General features: G+C 45.4%; 1 protein-coding gene across 6 annotated transcripts in view; it reads right to left on the reverse strand.

Annotated features, from left to right (window-relative positions):
* ADCK1 (aarF domain containing kinase 1) overlaps window positions 1-25139 on the reverse strand; it is a 138278-nt gene that overhangs the window by 108998 nt on the left and 4141 nt on the right. For 2 of the 6 annotated variants that reach the window (XM_070378437.1, XM_070378439.1), the window contains exons 2-4: window positions 24746-24817; window positions 5762-5907; window positions 1020-1103 (exon numbers count right to left, since the gene is read on the reverse strand). In XM_070378437.1, the coding sequence (XP_070234538.1) occupies window positions 1020-1103; window positions 5762-5907; window positions 24746-24817 (302 nt within the window). Of the gene's footprint in view, window positions 1-1019; window positions 1104-5761; window positions 5908-22110; window positions 22999-24745; window positions 24818-25139 lie in introns of those variants that run through there. The other 4 variants (XM_070378441.1, XM_070378442.1, XM_070378440.1 and 1 more) reach the window with 3 other exon arrangements.

Genomic DNA, 25139 nt, shown 5'->3' on the forward strand with positions numbered 1-25139 from the left:
TACCCTTGTGGATGGTTGAAATTTTCATAATGAAAAGTTTAAATAAAAATTTTAAAAGTAATTATTCCAGCCAGCTAGGATGACTAAGGAGGAAAGCATCACAGAGGCAAGGTGTCTGCGCTGAGTCCCGAAGGATAACGAGGAATTTTCTAAGGGACAGAGGGCCTTCCAGGCTGAGCCAAGATACACAGATCTATCACACACCTCCCTCTGTCTATCACATACCTCTCTCTGGAAGAACCAAAGGTATCTATTGTGCTCAGTCGCTCAGTCATATCTGACTCTGCAACTCTCTAGACTCTAATCCACTAGGCTCCTCTGTTCATGGGATTCTCCAGGCAAGAATACTGGAGTGGGTTGCCATTTCCTCTTGCAGGGGATCTTTGCGACCCAGGGATCCAACCTGCATCTCTTGTGTCTCCTGCATTGGTAGGAGGATTCTTTACCACTGTGCCTCCTGGGAAGCCCAAAGATATCTCTACTTGACCCCAAACTCAACTTACATCCCACACAAGTGCCCTCTTGCTTAATCCCCTAACTTTCTGGGACATGTAGGCAGAGCACCAAAATCAACTACCGTTTTCCAAATGAGACCAGAGTGTGTGGTCGACAGCGCCACTCAGAGGCCTAGAGCAGGGGTAGCCTTCAGAGGACAGGAAAGCAATTAACCTCAGTTTTGCCTGACGAGGCAGTTTGAAAGCCAGCTGAGTTATCAGGGACAGCCTGCCTTCTGCCCTCCTGAGTCATCGCAGACACTTGCGTTCCCTGGGAACACACACCGGCCTCCACAACAGCACCTTTTAGATTTACAACCTTAGAACCAGGGGGTCCAGCCTCATGGCAGCCTGGCAGCCCACCCCCTGGGCGTTAAAACAGCTCCCCTCCTTCCTCCCAAGCCACCTGCCTCAATCCCCACCCCGTCCCCTGCCCACCTCCAGCTGCACGCCAGAAGCTTGCTGGCTTTGCAGTCATCTCTGGACTTATCCGGCCTGGCTCAGATGGGTCCCACGGGTCCTTACCTTGGATCGAAGCTGCAGGTATTCCTCTGAGCCATAGGGGACACTCCTCAGGGATGTAAGATAGTCATAACTGATCACAGCTGTCTGTGAACCAAGAAAAAGGAAGGCTTAGCACCAGACATCAAATATTACTCCAGTATCCAAGGCCCACATCTACAGTCCCCTGACACAGGTGGCATGTCCAGAGAAGCAATCCTATCTTGTAGAGCCCCTGCCCCCAGATTTTGGTCTAGCTGGTTTCTCCCTATCAGTCAAGGCTCTGCACAAATACCACCCCTGCACAGACCCTCAATCTAAAGAGACCCCCACCCACTGGGAACTCCCAATTATTTATCATGACAAACCGCCATCCAAGGTTGCCTTGCTCATTGGTTTCCTTGTATATGGACAGTCTCCACTTCACTAGAAATTAAGCTCTATAAGCACAAAGGCATATCCTTCCTATTCATCATCGTATCCCCACCATCTTTCACAGTGCCAAGCGCACAGGTGAGTGCTCAACAAATACTAGTTAGATGAATGCTGTTGGATAAACTTATCCCATCTCTCTGTATCACAAATAAACACCATTTCATATTTATGTTTGCTCTAACAGCATAAGTTTTAAATCTAGGTCCCTTGGTCAAAACTCCATAAGAGGTTCCCTTATGTTTGATGAATCAGAAAGTTACAGGCTCCCAGGGATCTCAGGTACAGAGGAGCCTTGAGGGTTGCTGAGCCCAAACCTTCCTTTTTAGAATTTAGCAACTGAGGCCCTTAGAAATTAAGGGGCTTAACAAGGCTGGTATTAAGAAGAGTCCTTTGTCTATATTCCCAAATCCATTCCTTTGTCTATACTCCCAAAGTTTCATTCCATTCCATATATACTTACTGAATACCAACCACTAGCAAGACGTGGCCTGAGTGGTCCACAAGGATAATTAAGACCAGAGCCCTGCGTTATGATCAGTGAAATAAGTCAGACAGAGAAAGACAAATAGTGAATGATATCACTTAAATGTGGAATCAAATGATATCACTTAAATGTGGAATCTAAAAAATACAACAAGCTAGAGAATATAAAAAAAGAAGCAGACTCACAGATATAGAGAACAAACTTTATGGTGTGGTCACTCACCTAGAGCCAGACATACTGGAGTGTGAAATCAAGTGGGCCTTCAGAAGCATTACTATGAACAAAGCTAGTGGAGATGATGGAATTCCGACTGAGCTATTTCAAATACTAAAAGATGATGTTGTCAAAGTGCTGCACTCAATATGCCAGAAAATTTGGAAAACTCAGCAGTGGCCACAGGACTGGAAAAGCGAAGTTTTCATTTCAATCCCAAAGAACAGCAATGCCAAAGAATGCTCAAACTATCACACAATTGTGCTCATTTCACATGATCACACAGTAATGCTCAAAACCCTTCAAGCTAGACTTTAGCAGTACATGAACAGAGAACTTCCAGATATACAAGCTGGATTTAGAAAAGGTAGAAGAACCAGAGGTCAAATTGCCAACATCCATTGGATCATAGAGAAAGCAAGGTAATTTCAGAAAAACATCTATTTCTGTTTCACTGACTATGCTAAAGCCTTTGACTGTGTGGGTCACAACAAACTGTGGAAAATTCTTAAAGAGATGGAATACCAGACCACTTTATTGTCTCCTGAGACCCCTTATGCAGGTCAAGAAGCAATAGTTAGAACCAGACATGGAACAATGGATCGGTTCAAAATTGGGAAAGGAGTATGTCAAGGCTGTATATTGTCACCCTGTTAATTTAATTTCTATGCAGAGTACATCATGCGAAATGCTCGGCTAGATGAATCCCAAACTGGAAACAAGATTGAAAGGAGAAATATCAACAACCTCAGCTATGCAGATGATACCACTCTAATGGCAGAAAGTGAAGAGGAACTAAAGAGCCTCTTGATGAGGGTCAAAGAGGAGAATGAAAAAGTTGGCTTAAAACTCAACATTCAAAAATTGAAGATCATGACATCTGGTCCCCTCACTTCATGGCAAATAGAAAGGGAAAAAATGGAAGCAATTTTTTTGGAGCCCTAGATTTTATTTTTGGGGGGCTCCAAAATCACTGCAAATGGTGACTGCAGCCATGAAATTAAAAGACGCTTCCTTCTTGGAAGAAAAGCTATGACCAACCTAGACATATTAAAAGGTAGAGATACATTACTTTGCCAACAAAGGTCCATCTAGTCAAAGCTATGGTTTTTCCAGTAGTCATGGACAGGGGTGAGAACTGGACCACAAAGAAGGCTGAGCACCAGTGTTGAAGAACACTCTTGAGAGTCCCTTGGACTACAAGGAGATCCAACCAGTCCATCCTAAAGGAAACAAGTCCTGAATATTCATTGGAAGGACTGATGCTGAAGCTCCAACACTTGGGCCACCTGATGCAAAGAGCTAATTCATTGGGAAAAAACTCTGATGCAGGAAATATTGAGGGCAGGAGGAGAAGGGGACGATAGAGGATGAGATGGTTGGATGGCATCCCCAATTCAACGGGCATGAGGTTGAGCAAACTCTGGGAGATAGTGAAGGAAAGGGAAGCCTGGTGTCCTGCAGTCCACGGGACTGCAAAGAGCGGGACACAACTTGGTGACCACACAATAGCAGTGGGGAGAGGGAAATAGGGAAGGGCAGAATTGGGGAAGGGGATTAACAGGTACAAACTATTAGGTATAAAATAAGCTACAAGGATATATTGTACAACATGAGGAATATAGCCAACATTTTTAAATAACTATAAATGAAGCATAGCCTTTAAAACCTGTGAATCACAATATTGTGCACCTGTAACTTATATAATATCATACAGCAACCATATTTCAATAAGAGGATTTTTAAAATATCACTCCCCCTCCCAAAAAAAAAAAAAAAAAGGACCAGAGCCTGGATCTTTAAAGAATATACAGCCCAGTGAATCTATAATAATCTCAATAAAAATTTCAAAAGAAAAAAAAAACTAAGCCAAACAAAAACAAAACTCAAGTGCCCTAAATGCAATGTGATATCCTGGAGTAGATCCAGAAACAGAAACAGAATAAAACTGATCAAATCCGAATAGAACCTGGAGTTTAGCAAATAGCAAGGTACCAATGTTACTTTCTTAGTTTTCATAAATGTATCATGGTCATGTAAGATTTTAATATTAGGGGAAATTGGATGAAGGGCATACGGGCACTCTGTACTATCTTTCCAACTTTTCTATAAACCTAAAATGACCCCCAAATAAAGCACTTATTTAAAGAAGAAAAGAATGTACAACCCAGTGGCTGGTTTATATAGCACTGACTTATACCTTCATCCCTCCTCTCTAACTATGCAAATTCCTAAGGTTCCATCCAACCCCGCTGCCCCTAAGACACGCATCCTGACTCCCAGCCCACAGGACTCACTCCTGTGTCTGAGGTCCCACAGCAGCCGTCACCTGAGTCACGCAGGTTGACACTGCTACTGCTATTGCTAAGTTGCTTCAGTCGTGTCCAACTCTGTGCGACCCCACAGACAGCCTCCTACCAGGCTCCTCTGTCCCTGGGATTCTCCAGGCAAGACCACTGGAGTGGGTTGCCATTTCCTTCTCCAATGCATGAAAGTGAAAAGTGAAAGGGAATTCGCTCAGTCATGTCCAACTCTTAGCGATCCCATGGACTGCAGCCTACCAGGCTCCTCTGTCCATCGGAGTGGGGTGCCATTGCCTTCTCCACAGCTTGACACAATCCTGGGCTTTAGACTGTTTTTCTGACCCATCCAGGTGTGGACACTCCTCAGTCAAAAGCTCTTTCAAGACAGTTCGTTTCTACCCCTGAAGCCTATAAGACAATGCTGGGCTCAGAAAGGGCCCCTAGCAAGCACATGGGAATCGTTGCATATTCCATGGTCTATGTATCTATTTGCTTATCATGAGCTATGATAAGTTCCAGTTTACCTTGAGGAGCAGGCCCCATGTCTGAGCCAGGCTGGGGAGAAGACAGGACAATGCTGAGTATTAAAAGAAACGACCAGACAGATTGTGCTTCGAAGTATATATCTACACCAAGGGGAGGAATGCATGAGCTCATCCTGCAGCAGACCAAGAAGGAGAGAAGGCGTGAAGCATGTGGCCACCTGCCCACCACGGAGCAATTACACAGCGCTCTCTGGAGGAGCCGCCTTCAACAGAGGTACAGAGGGCACCATCACACCAGAACATGTCGCTGAGCCACTGGAGAAAACCTCCAACAGTCAAATATTCAGCTCAGCTTCTCTTAGTCTGGGGCTTGGGGCACATCCCCAAAGTTCTTTCACGCCCCGATACTCTGAGTGTGAGCCCGGCGTCCGTCATGAACTGTTCCCAGGAGCTCACTGGAGGCAGACCAAGTTTTCGGCTAGGATTTAATCAAAGCTGCAAACGCCTCTTTCCCTGTGTGTTTGCTAAGGAGACCGCCTGATGAGTCGGTCCCTAAAATAAGATACGGAAGGTTCTGCAAAGGTAACATTTCCAGAACAGAGACCCCAGGCAATCCCACTGTATGTTTAACTTCAGGATGGCAGAGGTTGTGTGAACAGGGGCACAGGGCGGTGGGGGGGGCAGTGCACCTCCATGACAGTGCAACTGTGTAGTGGGAGCTTCACACAGGTCACGGTACACGTGTATCGCCGATGAGTGTGACTGGCGAGTCCATCGGCTATATGCATGAACATCTGCAAGCAGTGCTGCGGCTCCTCTGCCCCTCCCGAAAGGAGAAGAACCTACCGTGGCCACTGCTCGGCCCACCCTGACAGCACCAAAGTCGTTGGGGTCCAAGTACTTGTTGCTGTAGAGGCAGATGCCAGAGGCAGCGAGAGCCACGCTGGTCCACGAGGCGAGCTTGAGAGCCCTTCTGGCCATGTCCCCAGACCCTGCAGCGGGAAAGCAGAGCAAGGGGAGCAGTTAAAGGGTTTCATACGGAGCCAAATTCAAATCGGGGCTCTGCCACTTAATAGACTGTATGATTTTGGGGTCATTTTCTCAACCTCGCTGCATCCACATTGCCTCATTTGTGAAACGTGATGATACCTACCTCAAAATTTGCTGGGGAAGCACTTCCCTGGTTGTCCAGTGGTTAAGAATCTGCCTGCCAATGCAGGGAACAAGGGTTCGATCCCCAGTCCCGGAAGATGCCACATTCTGAGGAGCAGCTAAAGCCCATGTGCCACAACCACCAAGCCTGTGATCTAGAGCCCCAACTACTGAGCCCACACGCCGCAACGAGAGAAAGCTCATGCGCTGTGACGAAGACCTAGTGCAGCCAAAATAATATAAACTAAAAAATAAATTTCAAAAAAAATAGTAGTTGGGATAAAATGAGATCACGTGTATGAAATGCTGAGCACAGTATCCAGCACAAGTCAATGCTCAAAGCCCTTCTTCCTTTCACAGTACCAGGCACTGCGCTAGGCACTAGGGAGACAGCAAAGAAAACAAAGCTCTTAACGCTCTAGAGGGGGTGACAGATCATAAGGTATGTATTAGAAGAACGGCAGGTAATCAGTGCTGAAAAGAAAATCAAAGCGGATAAGAGAAAGGATGACGAATATGTAGTCAAGCATGCTGCTTTAGATAAGAGAACCGAGAGCATGGTAATTTCTGTTACCTGAAAGCTATTATTATACCAGTAAGCTCGCACAGGCATTGTCAGCCCTCTCGGCCCAGGTTGGAAGGGGCCACAGCCAAAACGACAGGTGCTCAGAAGCTGCCAGGTAAGCCCTCCACATCGGATCGATTTTCAAACTATTTCTTTTGGATAGAATATAGACAGCCCCTTTTCTAGACTGTAAGCTCCTTGAAAGACAACACCATGGCTGTTATTACTTCATCCACTCCCAATCCCATAGGCTGCTTTACGGCTCAAGGTCCCCCTGCAGATATGCTCCAATTAACCCAAACTCACAGTTCCGCTCAGCTGAACCAAGTGGGCTACCAGCTCTCTGATACTTTCCCCACCCTACTTGTACTGCTCAGTCCACCAAGTGGCTGCACAGTCTTTGAGGCCACTGCACCCAACGGGCAGCTTCCCCTTCAATTCCGAGAAATATTCCATCTAACATCCTGGACCACAGCTGCAGCTGCCAGTGAAGAAGACCCACCCAGGAGAAGTGCCACCACCAAGCCACCAACAAGTACAAATCCGGCACAGACTTGGAGGGGGAAATTTCCTTGCAGCAGGAAAATTTAGGTCATCACCCTGTTTGTTTCTGCGCTGGACTGTCTATGACCATCCCCTCCCTGATCTGTGCCTCTGATTCCCCTCCATATGGAGACAATTGCTGTAAATAGCCTGTCTCTGCTTTCTTTAAAGTCAGTTTTGACTCATGCCTTATAATATAGTCACAGATTTTTTTTAAAGTATCCACAGGGACAGCTTCTTTCCATTCTTTTACTTTCAACTTACACTCTATACTATCTCTCTAAATAGTATATAGTGGGTTTTGTCTGTTTGCATTTAATATAGTCACTTATGTATTCTGACTTAATTTTACCATCTTCTGTGCTTTCTATTTTCCTACCTGTTCTGTGTCTTTTTCTCTCCTTTCTTGACTTTTTGGGACCCAGTTCTTTTTATAATCCCATTGTTTTTCCCTCTGCAGTCTTCTTTTCCTCGCCAACATTTCTAAAGTGTGGTTAGAAGAACACTTGCAAAAAATATCAATCTGGGTGCCATTTCAAAAATGCAGATTTCTGCTAGACTCGCAGACCCAGAAAACAAACTTATGATTACCAAAAGGGGAACGGGTTGGGAAGGGCTAAATTGGGAATTTGAGATTAACAGAGACACACTACTGTGTATAAAGTAAACAACACGACCTACTGCATAGCACAGGGGACTATATTCAGTATCTTATAATAATGTATAATGGAAAAAGAATCTGAAAAACAAAAATATGCTTAAAATAAATCACTTAGCTATACACCTGAAACACTGTAAACCAACTATATTTCAATAAAAATTAATAATGATAATGATGTAACAGTAAAAAAAAAAAAAAATGAAGATTTCTGAAGCCCACTCTTTGGCCCGCTAAATCAACACTGGGTGTAGGACTTGGGAATATGCATTTTAATAGGAAACATAATGGGCTATTTTTCTGCAAAGTTTGAGACCCATTCTTGTTAATATTTCATTTTTAATAGAGGCTTCATGTGTTCAAATTCATCAGTGAAACCACACCCCCAAAACAAGCCTTCCAAGTTTATCCTACCCATTCACACCCCAGATGACTGCATTCACCCCAGGAGGATGACTGCAAGCAATTATTTTTAAAGGGATAATTTAAGAAACTCATTTCTTTCACTAAACACAAATGTTCTGGCCCAACTCCTGGGATCAGTTCCTAACTCTGCAAGTAAGGGCTTTGTAGATAAAAAGAATAAATTAAACCATATTGCAGTGTCCCCTTTACCCCATCCCTGTTGTTGTTGTTCAGTCCTGTCCGACTCTTTGTGACCCCATGGGCTGCAGCAAGCCAGAATTCCCTGTCCATCACCATCTCCTGGAGCTTGCTCAAACTCATGTCCATAGAGTCAGTGATGCCACCCAACCATCTCATTCCCTGTCATCCCCTTTTCCTCCTTCAATCTTTCCCACCGTCAGGGTCTTTTCTAATGAGTCAGCTCTTTGAATCAGGTGGCCAAAGTATTGGAGTTTCAGCTTCAGCATCAGTCGTTCTAATAAATATTCAGGGTTGATTTCGTTCAGGATTCACTGGTTTGATCTCCTTGCAGTACAAGGGACTCCCAAGAGTCTTCTCCAACACCACAGTTCAAAAGTATAAGTTCTTCTTTATGGTCCAACTATCACATCTATACATGACTACGAAGCTAGTGGAGGTATTGGAATTCCAGCTGAGCTACTTCAGCTGGAAATAGCTTTGACTACATAGACCTTTGTGGGCAAAGTAGTATCTCTGCTTTTTAATATGCTGTCTAGGTTTGTCACAGCTTTTCTTCCAAGGAGCAAGCGTCTTTTAATTTCATGGCTGTAGTCATCATCCGCAGTGATTTTGGAGCCCAAGAAAATAGTCTCTCACTGTTTCCATTGTTTTCTCACCTATTTGCCAAGAAGTGATGAGACCAGATGCCCTGATTTCATTTTTTGAATGCTGAGTTTTAAGTCAGCTTTTTCACTCTCCTCTTTCACTTTCATCAAGAGTCTCTTTAGTTCCTCTTCACTTTCTGCCGAAATAGTGGTGTCATCTGCATATGAGGTTATTGATATTTCTCCTGGCAATCTTGATTCCAGCTTGTGCTTCATCTACCCTGGCATTTAGCGTGATGTACTCTGTATATAAGTTATATAAGCAGGGTGACAATATACAGCCTTGACGTACTCCTTTCTCAGTTTGGAACCAGTCTGCTGTTCCATGTTTGGTTCTAACTGTTGCTTCTTGACCTGCACACAGATTTCTCAGGAGGCAGGTAAGGTGGTCTGGTGTTCCTATCTCTTGAAGAATTTTTCACAGTTGTTGTGATCCACAGTCAAAGGCTTTAGCATAGTCAATGCAACAGAAGTAGATATTTTTATTGAATTCTCTTGCTTTTTCTATGATCCAACGGATGTTGGCAATTTGATCTTTGGTTCCTCTGCCTTTTCTAAACCCAGCTTGAACATCTGGAAGCTCTTGGTTCACATACTGTTGAAGCCTGGCTTGGAGAATTTTGAGCATTACTTTGCTAGCATGTGAAATGAGTGCAATTGTGCAGTAGCTTGAACATTCTTTGGCATTGCCTTTCTTTGGGATTGGAATGAAAACTGACCTGTTCCAGTCTTGTGGCCACTGCTGAGCTTTCCAATTTGCTGGCATATTGAGTGCAGCACTTTCACAGCATCATCTTTCAGGATTTAGAATAGCTCAACTGGAATTCCATCACCTCCACTAGCTTTGTTCATAGTGATGTTTTCTAAGGCCGACTTGAATTCACATTCTAGGATGTCTGGCTCTAGGTGAGTGATCACACCATCGTGATTATCTTGGTCGTGAAGATCTTTTTTGTACAGTTCTTCTGTGTATTCTTGCCATCTCTTCTTAATATCTTCTGCTTCTGTTAGGTCCATACAATTTCTGTCCTTTATCAATAAAGGACATCTTTTCATGAAATGTTCCCTTGGTATCTCTGATTTTCTTGAAGAGATCCCTAGTCTTTCCCATTCTGTTGTTTTCCTCTATTTCTTTGCATTGATCACTGAAGAAGGCTTTCTTATCTCTTCTTGCTATTCTTTGGAACTCTGCATGCAGATGTTTATATCTTTCCTTTTCTCCTTTGCTTTTTGCTTCTCTTCTTTTCACAGCTATTTGTAAGGCCTCCCCAAACAGCCATTTTGCTTTTTTGCATTTCTTTTCCATGGGCATGGTCTTGATCCCTGTCTCCTGTATAATGTCACGAACCTCAGACCATAGTTCATCAGGCACTCTATCTATCAGATCTAGGCCCTTAAATCCATTTCTCACTTCCACTGTATAATCATAAGGGATTTGATTTAGGTCATACCGAATGGTCTAGTGGTTTTCCCTACTTTCTTCAATTTAAGTCTGAATTTGGCAATAAGGAGTTCATGATCAGAGCCACAGTCAGCTCCTGGTCTTGCTTTTGCTGACTGTATAGAGCTTCTTCATCTTTGGCTGCAAACAATATAATCAATCTGATTTCGGTGTTGACCATCTGGTGATGTCCATGTGTAGAGTCTTCTCTTGTGTTTTTGGAAGAGGGTGTTTGCTATGACCAGTGTGTTCTCTTGGCAAAACTCTATTAGTCTTTGCCCTGCTTCATTCCATATTTCAAGGCCAAATTTTCCTGTTACTCCAGGTGTTTCTTGACTTCCTACTTTTGCATTCCAGTCCCCTATAATGAGAAGGACATCTTTTTTGGGTGTTAGTTCTAAAAGGTCTTGTAAGTCTTCATAGAACCATTCAAATTCAGCTTCTTCAGCGTTACTGGTTGGGGCATAGGCTTGGATTACTGTGATATTGAATGGTTTGCCTTGGAAATGAACAGAGATCATTCTGTCATTTTTGAGATTGCATCCAAGTACTGTATTTTGGACTCTTTTGTTGACCATGATGGCTACTCCATTTCTTCTGAGGGATTCCTGCCCGCAGTAGTAGATATAATGGTCATCTGAGTTAAATTCACCCATTCCAGTCCATTTTAGTTTGCTGATTCCTAGAATGTCAATGTTCACTCTCGCCATCTCCTGTTTGACTACTTTCAATTTGCCTTGATTCATGGACCTGACATTCCAGGTTCCTATGCAGGTTGCCAGCTGCGACCGGCGCGCTAAGCGCAGGCGGCTGCAACCGGCGCGCTAAGTGCAGCCGAGAGGAGCCACCCCACGTCTGAAGTCAGAGGAAGAAGTCAGGAGGACCCCATGCCCTAAGGGAGGTGGCCAAGAGGAGTTACCCCACGTCCCAGGTCAGGGGCAGTGGCAGAGAGTACCAGACTGCGATGGCGCAGGAACGGCGGAGAGGAGCTACCCTGCGTCCGAGGTCAGGGAGGGCGGCTGAGAGGAGATACCCAGCGTCGAGGTCAGGGGCAGCAATGAGAGGAGTTACACCGCGTCCGAAGTTAGGGATGGTGGCCGGGAGGAGCTACCCCATGCCCCTAAGCCCGAGGCCAGGGGCAGCAGGCGGAAGGAGCAACCCACGCCCGAGGCCAGGGGCAGTGGCTGGGAGGACCAACCCCACGTCCAAAGAGCCGTGGCTGCACGGGTGCAGGAGGGCCTAGAGGAGCTATCCCATGTTGAAGGTCAGGAAGGGTGGCAATGAGGAGATACCCCTCGTCCAAGGTAAGGAGCAATGGCTGTGCTTTGCTGGAGCAGCCGTGAAGAGATACCCCACGCCCAAGGAAAGAGAAACCCAAGTAAGACAGTAGGTGTTGCAAGAGGGCATCAGAGGGCAAACACACTGAAACTATACTCACAGAAAACTAGTCAATCTAATCACACTAGGACCACAGCCTTGTCTAACTCAATGAAACTAAGCCATGCCCATGGGGCAACCCAAGACGGGCGGGTCATGGTGGAGAGATCTGACAGAATGTGGTCCACTGGAGAAGGGAATGGCAAACCACTTCAGTATTCTTGCCTTGAGAATCCCATAAACAGTATGAAAAGGCAAAATGATAGGATACTGAAAGAGAAACTCCCCAGGTCAGTAGGTGCCCAATATGCTACTGGAGATCAGTGGAGAAATAACTCCAGAAAGAATGAAGGGATGGAGCCAAAGCAAAAACAATACCCAGCTGTGGATGTGACTGGTGATAGAAGCAAGGTCCGATGCTATGAAGAGCAATATTGCATAGGAACCTGGAATGTCAGGTCCATGAATCAAGGCAAATTGGAAGTGGTCAAACAAGAGACGGCAAGAGTGAATGTTGACATTCTAGGAATCAGCGAACTGAAATGGACTGGAATGGGTGAATTTAACTCAGATGATCATTATATCTACTACTGCGGGCAGGAATCCCTCAGAAGAAATGGAGTAGCCATCGTGGTCAACAAAAGAGTCCAAAATGCAGTACTTGGATGCAATCTCAAAAACAACAGAATGATCTCTGTTCGTTTCCAAGGCAAACCATTCAATATCACAGTAATCCAAGTCTATGCCCCAATCAGTAACGCTGAAGAAGCTGAAGTTGAATGGTTCTATGAAGACCTACAAGACCGTTTAGAACTAACACCCAAAAAAGATGTCCTTCTCATTATAGGGGACTGGAATGCAAAAGTAGGAAGTCAAGAAACACCTGGAGTAACAGGAAAATTTGGCCTTGGAATACAGAATGAAGCAGGGCAAAGACTAATAGACTTTTGCAAAGAAAATGCACTGGTCATAACAAACACCCTCTTCCAACAACACAAAAGAAGACTCTATACATGGACATCACCAGATGGTCAACACCGAAATCAGATTGATTATATTCTTTGCAGCCAAAGATGGAGAAGCTCTATACAGTCAGCAAAAACAAGACCAGGAGCTGACTGTGGCTCAGACCATGAACTCCTTATTGCCAAATTCAGACTTAAATTGAAGAAAGTAGGGAAAACCACTAGACCATCCAGGTATGAACTAAATCAAATCCCTTATGATTATACAGTGGAAGTGAGAAATAGATTTAAGGGCCTAGATCTGATAGATAGAATTCCTGATGAACTATGGAATGAGGTTCATGACATTGTACAGGAGACAGGGATCAAGACCATGCCCATGGAAAAGAAATGCAAAAAAGCAAAATGGCTATCTGGGGAGGCCTTACAAATAGCTGTGAAAAGAAGAGAAGTGAAAAGCAAAGGAGAAAAGGAAAGATATAAACATCTGAATGCAGAGTTCCAAAGAATAGCAAGAAGAGATAAGAAAGCCTTCTTCAGTGATCAATGCAAAGAAATAGAGGAAAACAACAGAATGGGAAAGACTAGGGATCTCTTCAAGAAAATCAGAGATACCAAGGGAACATTTCATGAAAAGATGTCCTTTATTGATAAAGGACAGAAATTATATGGACCTAACAAAAGCAGAAGATATTAAGAAGAGGTGGCAAGAATACACAGAAGAACTGTACAAAAAAGATCTTCATGACCCAGATAATCACAATGGTGTGATCACTCACCTAGAGCCAGACATCCTGGAATGTGAAGTCAAGTGGGCCTTAGAAAGCATCACTATGAACAAAGCTAGTGGAGGTGATAGAATTCTAGTTGAGCTATTCCAAATCCTGAAAGATGATGCTATGAAAGTGCTGCACTCAATATGCCAGCAAATTTGGAAAACTCAGCAGTGGCCACAGGACTGGAAAAGGTCAGTGGTCATTCCAATCCCAAAGAAAGGCAATGCCAAAGAATGCTCAAACTACTGCACAATTGCACTCATCTCACACGCTAGTAAAGTAATGCTCAAAATTCTCCAAGCCAGGCTTCAGCAATATGTGAACAATGAACTTCCTGATGTTCAAGCTGGTTTTAGAAAAGGCAGAGGAACCAGAGATCACATTGCCAACATCCGCTGGATCATGGAAAAAGCAAGAGTTCCAGAAAAACATCTATTTCTGCTTTATTGACTATGCCAAAGCCTTTGACTGTGTGGATCACAATAAACTGTGGAAAATTCTGAAAGAGATGGGAATACCAGACCACCTGATCTGCCTCTTGAGAAATTTGTATGCAGGTCAGGAAGCAACAGTTAGAACTGGACATGGAACAACAGACTGGTTCCAAATAGGAAAAGGAGTACATCAAGGCTGTATATTGTCACCCTGCTTATTTAACTTATATGCAGAGTACATCATGAGAAACACTGGGCTGGAAGAAGCACAAGCTGGAATCAAGATTGCCGGGAGAAATATCAATAACCTCAGATATGCAGATGACACCACCCTTATGGCAGAAAGTGAAGAGGAACTCAAAAGCCTCTTGATGAAAGTGAAAGAGGAGAGTGAAAAAGTTGGCTTAAAGCTCAACATTCAGAAAACGAAGATCATGGCATCCGGTCCCAATCACTTCATGGGAAATAGATGGGGAAACAGTGGAAACAGCGTCAGACTTTATTTTTCTGGGCTCCAGAATCACTGCAGTTGGTGACTGCAGCCATGCAATTAAAAGACGCTTACTCCTTGGAAGGAAAGTTATGACCAACCTAGATAGCATATTGAAAAACAGAGACATTACTTTGCCAACAAAGGTTCATCTAGTCAAGGCTATGGTTTTTCCAGTGGTCATGTATGGATGTGAGAGTTGGACTGTGAAGAAGGCTAAGCGCCGAAGAATTGATGCTTTTGGAGAAGACTCTTGAGAGTCCCTTGGACTGCAAGGAGATCCAACCAGTCCTTTCTGAAGGAGATCAGCCCTGGGATTTCTTTGGAAGGAATGATGCTAAAGCTGAAACTCCAGTATTTTGGCCACCTCATGCGAAGAGTTGACTCATTGGAAAAGACTCTGATGCTGGGAGGGATTGGGGGCAAGAGGAGAAGGGGACGACAGAGGATGAGATGGCTGGATGGCATCACTGACTCGATGGACGTGAGTCTGAGTGAACTCCGGGAGTTGGTGATGGACAGGGAGGCCTGGTGTGCTGTGATTCATGGGGTCGCAAAGAGTCAGACACGACTGAGCAACTAATCTGATCTGATCTGATCTGATGCAATATTGCTCTTTACAGCATCGGACCTTGCTTCTATCACCAGTCACATCCACAACTGGGTGTTGTTTTTGCTTTAGCTCCATCCCTTCATTCTTTCTGGAGTTATTTCTCCACTGATCTCCAGTAGCATATTGGGCACTTACCGACCTGGGGAGTTCCTCTTTCACTACCCTATCATTTTGCCTTTTCATACTGTTCATGGGATTCTCAAGGCAAGAATACTGAAGTGGTTTGCCATTCCCTTCTCCAGTGGACCACATTCTATCTTACCTCCCTACTATCTACCAAAAAGTCCAAATTCTCTAGTAAGGCATTCAAGACCCACCCCATTCTCATCCCCATCCACCTGTGCAGCTTCATCTCCCACAGTCAATCCCCTACTAACCTTCTATGAAGCCTTTTGTCAGTCAACCTTCCAGCCTTCTTTGTTCCTTCCTCTCTGGTTTATTGCGCAATGCTTTTACGTCTAATAATCTGGTCCAATGTCTGCCTTTTCCACTAGATGCAAAGGGCAGAATTCACTAATAAATAAATAAATGAATAAGTAACCCTGCTAATAAAAAAAAAAAAAAAGAATACCCACTGTGCTGGGAGCCAGCGTGAGGAACTCTGCCCGTGGCAAAGGTCATGAGGAAGGAGGCTCGGCCATACGAAAAGGCGGGATCAAGCCTCAGGAGTCCCCCTGGAAATTCTCGAGCATCTACCCCCCAAACCAGAGTCTGCCTCCTCTACTGCTTTGTGCTCTCACCTACACCTCTGACTTTATGGGGGGCTGTCCCCCACCACCTCTCTATGAAAAAGAGTTAACTTACAGCTCCAGTTAATAAAGTTTCTGGGCGTGACAAGAGTGTTTCAACCTACAAACTCCTTTGGAAGTCCTCTAGCCTGCCTGAATAGGTTCTTCTGGCCACATGTGATTGTTCAGAGCCTCCCAACTGTGAGAGGCATGAGATGTTCTAAACTGTCTAAATACAGATTCCTTTGAGCAGTTAAAAGATTGATTAGAAATTGTATTGGTGAAGGGTTTTTCACTTGTTGGGCCAATGTTTGCTGCTAAGTTTCCATATCCCTTACCTGCTGTGTCCCTGGCAGTGTATTGATTAATATAATTGGTGTATAGGAATGTAAGTAGTAGCTTTAATGTTTGTAACCTTGGACCCTTGAGTTAATTCTTTTCTTGTTATAGCACACCACAACTTTGCCCTATAGGAATGCAACTTTATCTAATGCTTTCGGAGGGTGGCACCTGACTTTAGAATAATCACCTTTAGAGAAAAATAAGTTTTTTGAAAAAAGGATCTTAAAATGTTGACAGGCCTCCTGGCCAGAAGATGGTGTAAATCACCTAAACTTTTGCATATGATAAGTTTGAAAGCCTGGCTTCGATAAGGATCAAGGACTGCTGACCTTCCCCCATTATCCTCTATGCACAACTTAAGGTATAAAAACTACTTTGGAAAATAAAGTGCGGGCCTTGTTCACTGAAACTTGGTCTCCCCATGTCATTCTTTCTCTCACCTTCTGGCTGAATTCCCATCTGGGGCGTGGGAGGCTCGTCAAGCCTACTAATTTTGCCTGGGCTTCTAAGATCTGACCAGGGAGGCCTTAGTGTCTCCTCTCCTTCGGGAGAACGGGAGGACGCCTGCGGCCTACATAGGTGACGCAAATTCCTTATTTTGGAATTTTATTAGCTTTCCACGTAAACCAAGTTATTCAGCCTCTTTTCTCCACTGAATTTTCTCACTGAACTATCCTTATTCTATTACTCTTTATGTCTCTAATTAATATTTAATTAAAACTATTGTTTCCAGTTCGCCAACGCCGTCCCCGATTCGAATTCCCTGGATCCACCAGGGCTGGACCCCGCACACTGAATGAATGAAAGAGTGAAAATATTCCAGTCTATCTTCAACATGGAAACTCAAGTCCAACTATGCATTCCTGTGCTCTAACTCTCCAGTGGCGCCCACCTCACTCAAAGTGAATCAGGAGCAAAGGGGGCAGGGCACACCCTTTAAAAGAACAGCATAGCTAGTTAGAACTGACATAAAGAAATGACATAAACTAGTTAGAACCAATTAGGCCCAAGATGGCAGAAGACTTGACTTCCAGCAGACCTTGAGCCTCATTATACGCTCATTGTGATATATTAGCACATGTTAAATGACACACCCACAGGGGCCATGACAGTTCTAAGGCTGACTGTTGGGAGCGGGAATTTCCAATTTCTGGAGGTCCCCACCCCTTCCCCAAAATAGAATGAATCCTCCCACTTATTAGCCTATGAAATTACCTAGCCCATAAAAGGAGAAGGAAATGGCAACCCACTCCAGTGTTTTTGCCTTGAGAATTCCCGGGACGGGGGATCCTGGTGGGCTGCCGTCTATGGGGTCGCACATGACTGAAGCGACTTAGCAGCAGCAGCAGCAGCCCATAAAAACTAACCACCCCATATTTGGAGCCCTTCTGAGATGGATAAACTACACCCTGTGAGACCTGTACTGAGTCAGTAACAACACAGGTCCCCAGGTAAGAATCACAACCTCAGGGCTGCCATGCTCCCCCAGTTATCCCCGGCCCCAGCTCCCAGCCCACCCTCCCCAAGCCCATCTTCCTGAGGTTGCACCACCCTCCAGGCCTGGCCCTCCAGGCGACAGGCCTCCCCTGGCCTTGAGACCACCTCTGAATGGGACATCAGCACTGAAGTAGACACAATTCCCAAGTCTCAGCTTTCATGCAAATGTCCTCAGTAATAAAAGAGGTGGAAATTGAAAAATATAAAATAGATGATATAGGAGCCCAACTGTGTCTAAATAGACTGGAGCTGGAGTTTTTCAAAACGTGTCAGTGAGTCTTTAACATGTAAATGAGTTGCTTCCCTCGGGGTATTTTAAAAGACTCTGTCAGCCATGAAATATGTCTGTCGATGAGAAACACCTTTCATTATTAAACCTTTTGCTAATGAATCACCTGCCCTGTTCTATTTACTTGCCTTTTTGACTTTCACCTGAGTTGTCTCTCATACCATCACGTCCTTCTTTTCTTTCAGTTGAGGGTGAGAGGGGGAGTGCCTGAGGACACTGGACCCCAAAACCTAACAATCAGATAATAATACTGGCAATAACTGACCTTCACACAGCCCTCTGCACTCATTATCTCATTAGTTATTCCACACCAGCAGTCCCCAACCTTTGGGGGACCAGGGATGGGTTTCATGGAAGACGATTTTTCCATGGACTAGGGTGAGGGGTGGGGATGGTTTGGGGATGATTCTAATGCATTACATTTATTGTGCACTTTATTTCTATTATTATTACAGCAGCTCCACCTCAGATCATCAGGCATTAGATCTCAGAGGCTGAGGACACCTGTTCCACACATCCCCCTCAGCACACAGTGACGTGAGACAAATACCACTGCCACCCCCAGGGATAAATGAGGACATCAAGGAGCAGAAAGGATGAGGGATTTACCCCCAGGTGGCTCAGCTAGTAAACGGCAGAGTAGACAGAGGACAGAGGAGCCTGGTGGGCTACAGTCCATGGAATCGCCAAGAGTCCGACACCCCTGAGCAACTAACACATATACACACAAGGGAAATCCCTTCAGCGCTTTCTCTTTATGGTACGTGACCTCAGACCTTCCTGATGGGGGACTCCGATCACCAGATGCAGACCTCCAATCACCATCATTCTCACCTCCATTCTCAAGTAACTACATCAGTCACTATGACTTCTGACCCTCTACCAACCCCAAACAGAGCTAGGCACAGGGACGTCGCTACTTGGCACCCCAGAAATCAACAGCATGTCACAAGATCAATCAAAAAAAAAAAAAAAAACCACTATAAGCCACCACTCCAGGCTATGAAATGTTTAGGAGAGCTATGTCACTGTCAAGTCAAGGATGAGAATGGTATCCATCTTGCTGGACCACAGGAAACATACCAGCAAGTCATGAGACGAGGCAAGAGCAGAGTCTGATAAATTAATGGTCAAATGCAATTCCATCCCCTGTATCGAACTAAATAGGGAACCAAGCACTTACTGTTCACTGGGCTGGGTCTTTTCAACTACCATCCATCTGCTGCTTCTTTCCCAAGCCATATTCCAGGACAATAAGCCTAGAATCACTGCATCCTATTTGGTTGCACAGGTGAGAATGACCACAGAGGAAATAATTTAAGGCTCTAATCCCATTAATCCCATAAAGTGACCACAGCACCCCCTCCCATTTCCTAGAAAGACTGTTACACAGATGAGCAGTATTTTTTTTGGTCTGCTCCCAGGACTGGAAAAGACCCAACAATACCTTTGGAAAGAGTGATCAGGTTTTCAGGGAAGTTTAGTTACTGATGTAGACAAAAAGCGACCAAGGGGATGGTACCATCCATTGACTTGATGTCTCAAATCAATGCTGATGAATCCCCAACTGATGCCAAAGTCCTGGAGTAGACAGGAAAAATAAATCTCACCCAGGCAAGGAGTAGAATTTACCACTATTTCATCCAGAGAGAGGCGGACTCAGGAAGAACAGTGTGCTTAAACATCTCATGTAACTCACACAACTGCATTCTGGGGTGCATCCTATTATACCCTCATTCTACAGAGGAAGATGAGTTTTAGAAAAAGTAAGAAACCTGGATGGAAAGCTACTAGGTGATGCAGCCAGAACTTGAATACAAGCCTATCTGATCCAAACAAGAGCACACAAGGTGGATGAGAACAGGGCTTGCTGAGCGCCTCTGATGCATATAGCTAAACTGAAATAGTTTATTCAGTGAGTCGTGGGGGGGAGGGGTAGATGCCTGAACCAAGCACTATTCTTATCTTACAGGTCCCTTGTATGAGAAGAAAATGTGTATATCAGAAAGGAAAAAAAAATGTAAACTCTACCAGCAGAGGTCAAATTTTACATCCTGAGGGCTGCTGAGAAATGGCCAAGCAGACACAGCAAGATAAAATACGATGTAACTCAGGAAAACTGACATGTGTAGACCTATACATGAAAATCTGTATAAAATGTGGGGGAAGTTACAGCGAACAAAGTAATACGTACATGCTCACTATCACTACCAAAGTTAAACAGGCACCAGCACAGAAAAGCCCAGGTCCAGGAGTGAAGAGCTGGTGCTTTAAGTTCACAGGATTTTTTTCCTACAGAACAATGATACACAAAAGTGTATCCCCAGAACAGAATGTTAGAAATGCAAATACTTGCTCCCCACCGTAGAACTGTGCGTGTGTGAGTGCTCACTCATGTCGGACTCTTTGTGACCCCCATGGACTGTAGCTCTCCAGGCTCCTCTGTCCATGGGATTTCCCAGGCAAGAATACTGGAGTGGATTGCCATTTCCCACTCCAGGGAATCTTTCCGTCTCAGGGATTGAACCTGCATCTCCTGCATTGGCAGGAGGACTTTTTCTACCACTGAGCTTTCATCTGGGAACCCCAGACCTACTGAATCAGAACCTCTGGGGATGTGGTCCAGGTTTCTGTGTTGTACCAAGCCCTTCAGGTGATTCTGATACACGCTGAAGTTTGAGAACTACTGCTTAATGAAAACCTGGGAAGGCACTGCTGCTGCTGCTGCTGAGTCACTTCAGTCGTGTCCGACTCTGTGCGACCCCAGAGACGGCAGCCCACCAGGCTCCCCCATCCCTGGGATACTCCAGGCAAGAACACTGAAGTGGGTTGCCATTTCCTTCTTCAGTGCATGAAAGTGAAAAGTGAAAGTGAAATCGCTCAGTCGAGCCCGACTCATAGCGACCCCATGGATTGCAGCCCACCAGGCTCCTCCGTCCATGGGATTTTCCAGGCAAGAGTACTGGAGTGGGGTGCCATTGCCTTCCCCGGTGGGAAGGCACAGACAAAGTCTAACTCACTTTCAACTCTGCAAATATTTCCTGAACACCAAGTGCCAAGAATCACGGAGGTGATCAATAAGTATCTGTTGAATCGAATGACTTCCTAGTCAGTACAAAGTAAATGTCACTTATCCTGGGGAGAGAGCTGTACTCAGTAGGTATCTTCTAGAGGAAGCTCTCCACACACCGGCTGTCATCAGCACAAGTTTACCTTGCAATCCGGAAGCTCAGAGCCCAGCAAAGTGAAAAAGCCGCTCAGTCATGTGCGACTCTTTGTGACCCCATGGACGGTAGCCCACCAGGCTCCTCTGTCCATGGGAACTCTCCAGGCAAAAGTACTGGAGAGGGTTGCCATGCCCCCTTCTCCAGGGCATCTTATTTACCCAGGGATCGAACCTGGCACTCCTGCATTTCAGACAGATAAGATTCTTAAGGGGACAACAGAAAATGAGATGCTTGGATGGCATCACCGACTCAGTGGACATAAGTTTGAGTAAGCTCCGGGAGTTGGCGATGGACCGGGAGCCTGGCGGTGCTGCAGTCCATGGGGTCGCAAGGATTCAGACACAACTGAGCGACTGAACTGAACAAGATTCTTTACCATCTGAGCCACCAGGGAAGCCCCAGCCAGTGCTACAGATAAGGAGAGCTGCTGGGCGCCGCGGGCCCCAACGGAGGGCAGAGATAACCGCGCGCTCTTGCTTCTGATCCAGACCGCGCTCAGGCCCCGGGACGCCTGCGCCTCGGAGGCCACAGACCACAGGGCCCGAGGAGGTCTGAGTGAGCCACCGGCTGCCTTCCTCCAGCCGGCTCCACCGGACACACGGGACCGCGCCCCGTTTCCGCCCACCGGAGAGCCGGCAGAAGTGGCCGCGGAGGAGGCGGGGCCCTGCTAGTCGCCCGAGTCACGTGGCCGCGCGCCGGGCCCGCGGGTGCCAAGGACACTCGCGCGGGGTCCCCTCGCGACCGGCGGCCCCGGCGGAGGCGCGTCCACTGCGGCTTCCCCGCGCTCCCGCGGCCCCTGGCGGCCCGGGCTCGGCTTCGGCCTCCGAAGTGGGGCTGCCCCTACTCACCCGAGTAGGGAAGCAGGAAGACGCGGCGCTAGGCTTCCAGCCGCAACCAGGGCGGCGGGGATTCGCGGGCAACTTTGCCGCCACCCCCCAGATTGCGCTTGGTTAAGCCGGGGCGCTGCGCGGCCTGCCGGGAGTTGTAGTTCTTTGGTGCCCTCAGCCGCGGAGACCGGGGCGGGAGAAAGACCGCGCTCCCTCTGGACAGCTCCTCCTCCGGAGGCCGAGGCGTCGCAGACACTTGACCTGCGGGTAGCAGGTAGCCTGTTTCTTTGCCTGCGCTGCGGACACGAGCCTTCCTGAAAAAAATTATCTCCAAGAGTCTTTCCAAACTGGTCATAAATTTATGTTCAGTAAGAGGATGGAGTTGTGGCTTTGTGTATTTAAAATAAGGTATTCGAACAGGCAAGGAAAATTTTTACACAGTTGCTGATTCATCTTAGTCATCTTTGTCTCTCATCCATTCATTCATTGACCTCTATTTATGGAATGTTTGTTTATAAGGTGTACTTTGGAGATGATCATCAGACCTTCATTCATTCTACAAACATCTCTTGCTGCTGCTGCTGCTTCTAAGTCGCTTCAGTCGTGTCCAACTCTTTGCGACCCCATAGACGGCAGCCCACCAGGCTCCCCGTCCCTGGGATTCTCCAGGCAAGAACACTGGAGTGGGTTGCCATTTCCTTCTTCAGTGCATGAAAGTGAAAAGTGAAAGTGAAGTCGCTCAGTTGTGTCTGACTCTTCGTGACCCCATGGACTGCAGCCCACCAGGCTCCTCCGCCCATGGGATTTTCCAGGCAAGAGTACTGGAGTGGGGTGCCATTGCCTTCTCCAAACATCTCTTGAGCTATTATTAATACTTCATGTCGGGTAGAGATGGGGTGGAAGATTCATCTGTCAATTCAAAGAAAGAAAGTGAAATTGCTCAGTCGTGTCCAGCTCTTTGTGACCCGTGGGCTGTAGCCTACCAGGCTCCTCCATCCATGGGATTCTCCAGGCAAGAATACTGGAGTGGGTTGCCATTTCCTTCTCCAGGGGATCTTCCTGACCCAGTGATCAAACTTGGGTCTGCCACATTGCAGGCAGAGGCTTTACCCTCTGAGCCACCAGTTCAAAGCAATTCTAATAAATTTCCAACAGGATTTTCCATGGATGTTTACAAGCTAAGCTAAAATTTATGTGGAAAAACAAAGGACAAAGCATTACCTAAACACTCTTGAAAAGTAGAGACCTATTTCAGCTCCTGTTTCAAGGACCTATCCTTCTATATATCAACATTTAGTATGAAACTATAAAGGTCTGTCTAGTCACGGCTATGGTTTTTCCAGTGGTCATGTATGGATGTGAGAGTTGGACTGTGAAGAAGGCTGAGCGCCGAAGAATTGATGCTTTTGGAGAAGACTCTTGAGAGTCCCTTGGACTGCAAGGAGATCCAACCAGTCCATTCTGAAGGAGATCAGCCCTGGGATTTCTTTGGAAGGAATGATGCTAAAGCTGAAACTCCAGTACTTTGGCCACCTCATGCAAAGAACTGACTCACTAGAAAAGACTCTGATGCTGGGAGGGATTGGGGGCAGGAGGAGAAGGGGACAACAGAGGATGAGATGGCTGGATGGCATCACTGACTTGATGGACATGAGTTTGGGTGAACTCCAGGAGTTGGTGATGGACAGGGAGGCCTGGTGTGCTGCAATTCATGGGGTCACAAAGAGTCGGACACGAATGAGCGACTGAACTGAACTGAACTGATAAAAATTAAGACCATGGGATATTAGTATAGGGATAGGCTGAGGGGGGAAATGAATCAGCCTGGAGAGCTCAGAAACAATCCAGGCATATGTGAAATCTTGATATATGACAGATCTGGCATTATATTAATAGAACAATAGGGAAAGATAGATTATTCAGTACCTGAGCTGAACCAACTGTTTATCTGTTTGACACCCAACACAAAATCTAACTCTAAATAGATTAAAGAATTTAAAAGGAAAAAGTAAAATCAGAACTTCTGAAGGAAAATAAAGGAAAATTTCCTACGTACTATCTCAGGGAAGGGTTTATAAATAACATTGGCACAAATGGTATAGAAAACTTTGGTAAATGTGGATGACATGAAAGTTAAGAACTCCCTCATCAAAAGGCATGAAGAAAAAGACAAGACCACTTGGGAGAAGACACTTGCAGTACAAAGCCACAGTACAGAACTAGCAGTAACACAGAGGTGCATGATACAGCCCTCACCACCTCAAGTTTGCAATGTATAGGTGTTGTTTTGTTTGTTTTTTAAATATTTTGGCCACACCTTTTGGAATATGGAATCTAGTTCCCTGACCAGGGATCAAACCTCTGTCCCTTGCATTGGGAGTTCAGAATCTTAACCACGGGACTGCCTGGGAAGTACCAATATATAGATGCTAAGAAAAGAAAATGAATAATTTCCAAATGGTATCAGAAGCATTAAGATAGAGTCATGAACAAAGTAGTATAAGAACACAAAGGAGAAAACATTAATTTTGGCCAAGCGATTTTGAAATGTTTTGCAAACTAAGACCTGATAGGCTAACAGGGGTCCCCCAGGAGAAGGGTGTTAGGGAGCAGCCGAGGCGCAGGAAAAGTCATAGAAAAAAGCATGGGGACTTACCTGGTGGGCCAGTGGTTAAGACCACACTTCCAATGCAGAGGGCGCAGGTTTGATCTCTGGGGTCTAAGGGGACTAAGATCCCATATGCCGAGCAGGATGGTCAAAAAATAAAATAGCAATAACAAAAATAGTTTTTTAAAAAAGCATAAAGATGCAGAACACGGTAAAAGGCATAAAGACATTTAAATTAAAATGGAAATTTTTAAACTACAGAGAGAAAATGTACTAAAAACAATTACTTTAACTGAACTTTAACTATGAAATTGTTACAAGCAGGCTAGCAGCTAACCCTAAGGAATGGGAATGGGGAAGGTGAGACTGGAGTACTTTCAGTGAATTCTGTACCCTTTTGTAGTATTTGATTTTTTTTACAGTGAATGTGCTGATAATTTTT

This window comes from Bos mutus, chromosome 10 (assembly GCF_027580195.1).
Source record: "Bos mutus isolate GX-2022 chromosome 10, NWIPB_WYAK_1.1, whole genome shotgun sequence".
Classification (NCBI taxonomy): Eukaryota; Metazoa; Chordata; class Mammalia; order Artiodactyla; family Bovidae; genus Bos; species Bos mutus.